The 4,033-nt window shown below is 40.7% G+C and overlaps 1 protein-coding gene across 1 annotated transcript in view; it reads right to left on the reverse strand.

Moving 5' to 3' along the window:
- Window positions 1–4,033, reverse strand: part of NCOR1 (nuclear receptor corepressor 1) — a 181,712-nt gene that overhangs the window by 137,368 nt on the left and 40,311 nt on the right. The window contains exon 3 of the mRNA XM_012805930.2: window positions 2,507–2,640. Within this exon, the coding sequence (XP_012661384.1) occupies window positions 2,507–2,640 (134 nt within the window). The remainder of the gene's footprint in view (window positions 1–2,506; window positions 2,641–4,033) is intronic.

The raw sequence follows: 4,033 nt of genomic DNA on the forward strand, positions 1-4,033 counted from the left end.
AAGAGAATCGCCTAAGCCTAAGAGCTGGAGGTTGCTGTGAGCTGTGACACCACCGCACTCTACTGAGGGTGACAAAGTGAAACTCTGTCTTTAAAATAATAATAAGTGAGAATGAATGGAAAAAAGAGATAGTGAGAACAATGGAGGAAAAAGAGTACCTACCATGTGCAGGGCCCATATTACCTGCTAGAATATTTACTATTACTTGAGGACAAGGCCATTATGATTCTCCTTCCCCCCCCCCTTTTTTTTCCCCATTCAAATTTCCTTTATTATTTCTTATAGCATAACTGTGTATACTAATGCAATCATGGGGTACAGTGTGCTGTTTTCATGTACATTTCGAAATACTCTCATCAAACTGGTTAACATAGCCTTCATGTCATTTTCTTATTTATTGAGTCAAGACATTCATACTCTGCTTTTAGAAAGATTCACTTGTACCCTTGTAGGATAAACCATAGAGGTGACCCCACCAATCACCCTTCCTCCCCACCATCCACCCCCCTCACCTCCTCTCTCCAACCCTCCTTCCCATATTCTAAGGCTATAATTAGGTTATGACATTCCTATGAAAACTACGAATTAGTTTCAAAATAGGGCTGTGTACATTGGATACTTTTTATTCCATTCTTGAGATACTTTGCTAAGAAGAACATTTTCTAATTCCATCCATGTAAACATGAAGAAGGTAAAGTCTCCATCTTTCTTTTTTCCCCTCTTTTTTAGAGACAGAATCTTGCTCTGTCACCTCAGTTAGAACAGTGGTATCATCATACCACACTGAAACCTCAAACTCTTGGGCTTGAGCTATTCTCCTGCCTTAGCTTCCAAGTGCTGGGATCACAGGTACACACCACCACACTCAGATAATTTTTTCTATTTTTAGTAGAGGTGGGGTCTTACTCTTGCTTAGGATGGTCTGGAACTCCTGACTTCAAGTGATCTTGAAGCAGGAGCCTTGGCTTCCCACAGGGCTAGGATTAAAGGCATAAGCCACTGAACCCAACTGATCCCCATTTTTATAGGTATGAAAAATGAAGCTTGAAAAGTCTGAATCAATCAACTATTTGCTACACTGGCTGCAAATGAGAATCACCCGGGAAACTCTGGCTATAACCTAATATCTGGGCCCAATCCAGACAGATATTTTTATTGATTTAAATGTTCTGTAATGAAAGAAGGGCATCCCAGACGGTTCTAACATGCAGCCCAAGTTGACAACACCAGCAGTGTAAAGTACATAGTCAAGGCTCCACAGCTGACTAGGATTCAAACATAGGTCTACATGACTCTATACTATATAATATTAACTCTAAATTTTGGAGTTTTAACAAGTTTTAAGAACTTGTAATCAATTGGCTGGGCACCGTAGCTCAGTGATTAAGGGCATCAGCCATATGCACCTGGGCTGGCAGGTTCGAACCCAGCCCAGGCCTGCTAAACAACAATGACAACTGCAACAACAACAACAAAAAACAGCCAGGCATTTGTGGTGGGCACCTGTAGTCCTAGCTACTTGGGAGGCTAAGGCAAGAGAATTGCTTAAGCCCAAGAATTTGAGGTTGCTGTGAGCTATGACATCACAGCACTCCACTGAGAGCAACATGGTGAGATTCTGTCTCAAAAAAAAAAAAAAATTGCAATGGCTAGTCACCAGCCACAGTGGCTCATGCCTATAATCCTAGCACTCTGAGAGTCCAAGGTGGATGGATCCCTTAAGCTCATGAGTTCAATGGCTTGGCGCCTGCAGCTCAATAGCTAGGGCATCGGCCACATACACCAGGGTTGGTGGGTTCCAACCCAGTCCACAACCCAGCCCAGGCCCATTAAAAAACAATGACAACTGTAACAAAAAAATAGCCAGGCACTGTGGCAGGCGCCATAGTCCCAGCTACTTGGAAGGCTGAGGCAAGAGAGTCGCTTCAATCCAAGAGTTTGACTGTGATGCCACAGTCCTCTACTGAGAGTGACAAAATGAAACTCTGTTTCAAAAAAAAAAAAAAAAATTAGGTTTGCCAGGTGGCTCACAACTATAATCCTAGCACTGTGGAAAGACAAGGTGGGTGAATTGCTTGAGCTCACGACTTCGAGACCAACCTGAGCAAGAGTGAGACCCTCATCTCTACTAAAAATAGAAAAACTGAGGTAAGATGATGGCTTGACCCCAAGAGTTAGAGGTTGCTGTGAGCTATGATGCCATGGCACTCTACTCAGGGTAACAACATGAGACTCTGTCTCAAAAATAAATAAATAGGACAGTGCCTGTGGCTCAAAGGAGTAGGGCACCGGCCCCATATACTGGAGGTAGCAGGTTCAAACTCGGCCCCAGCCAAAAACTGCAAAAAAAAATAATAATAAATAAATAATTTTTAAAAATGAAAATAAAAATGGCTAGTCATGGTTTTGTTAATACATAAATAATAAAATACATGACATAATTATGAAATATATACATATTTCACAATTACAATCCTAGATGGAAATATAAAAGAAGCTCTTTTACCTGTCAGAACCTGGGTGAAATTCTGAAAGCAAGGAAGGTCGTCTTCGAAGCTGCTGCTGCTGCTGTTGCTGCAAAAGCTGTGATGCCTGACTGACTTCAATATGAGAGGAACGATAATCAGGGACTGCAAACTCCTAGGATTAAAATAATCATAAATTAGTTATTAACCAAAAAAGGAACACCATTATGAAATCAAACCAACTATAAAGGCAGTTATCGGCCACTAAGTGTGGGAAAAACGGCAATGACAATCGTTCATTGATCTAACTCTTCCCCAGAACCTAAGACAATCAACGTTTTAACTGTATATCATTAAAAACAACCCAAAGTGAAATTTCAAGCTCAACCTACTCATTCCTCTAATAACATATTACAATAACTCCCAATCTATATTATTCCCATCAATACAATCTCAAAATCATGTGTTCTGTATGAAATCCTAAAAAGTATTCCGATCTTGGGCGACACCTCTGGCTCAGTGAATAGGGCACTGGCCCCTTATACTGAGGGTGGTGGGTTCAAACCCGGCCCTGGCCAAACTGCAACAAAAAAATAGCCGGGTGTTGTGGCATGAGCCCGCAGTCCCAGCTACTTGGGAGGCTGAGGCAAGAGAATCAGCTAAACCCAAGAGCTGGAGATTGCTGTGAGCTATGAGGTTATGGCACTCTACCAAGGGCAACAAAGTGAAACTCTGTCTCAAAAAAAAAAAAAAAAAGGATTCCAATCTTAATTTCAAGATGAGTAAGCTAAATGGGTCAGAGAAGTCATCTAGCTCAACCTAGGTACATTTACAAATGCAGAAACTGAAGTCTAGAGAATCATCCTAGTAGTTAAGAGCAATAGTTTCTCCATCATAACTAGGTGGGCGTTTTTATATATTTTTTTGTACATTTCCTTTGTTGATTGTCTAAAAATCTTATTTTCAAACAAATCCACTTTGTTAACTCAAGCATAAGCACATAGTTAAATAGAATTACTAAATAACCTAGGAAATCCACTGCCAGATACATATCCAAAAGAATTCAAAGTATATAACCAAACACAAAAACTTTAACACAAATTTTCATAGGCACATTATTCAGAACAGTCAAAAAGTGCAAACAACCAAAATGTCTGCCCACTAATTAATGAATAAACAAAATGTGGTATATCCATATAGTGAAGAACTGTTCAACCATAAAAAGGAATAAAGTACTGATATATGCTAGAACACAGATAAACCTAGAAAACATTCTGCTAGGCAAAAAAGCCAGACAGAAAAGGCCACAAATTAGTATTGCATTTGTATAAAATGTCTCTAAGAGACAAATCCTTGGAGGCAAAGTAGTTCAGTGGTTAGGGAGCCGGTCACATACATGGAGGCTGGCAGATTTGAATCCGGCCAGGGCCACGTAAACAACAATGACAACTGCAACAAAAAAAAATAGCCAGGGGCTCAGCACCTGTGGCTCAAGTGGCTAAGGTGCCAGCCATGTACACCTAAGGTGACGGGTTCGAATCTAGCCCGGGCCCACCAAACAACAATGA

This window comes from Otolemur garnettii, unplaced genomic scaffold, assembly GCF_000181295.1.
Source record: "Otolemur garnettii isolate 467f Iridium unplaced genomic scaffold, OtoGar3 scaffold00046, whole genome shotgun sequence".
In the NCBI taxonomy this organism is placed as follows: Eukaryota; Metazoa; Chordata; class Mammalia; order Primates; family Galagidae; genus Otolemur; species Otolemur garnettii.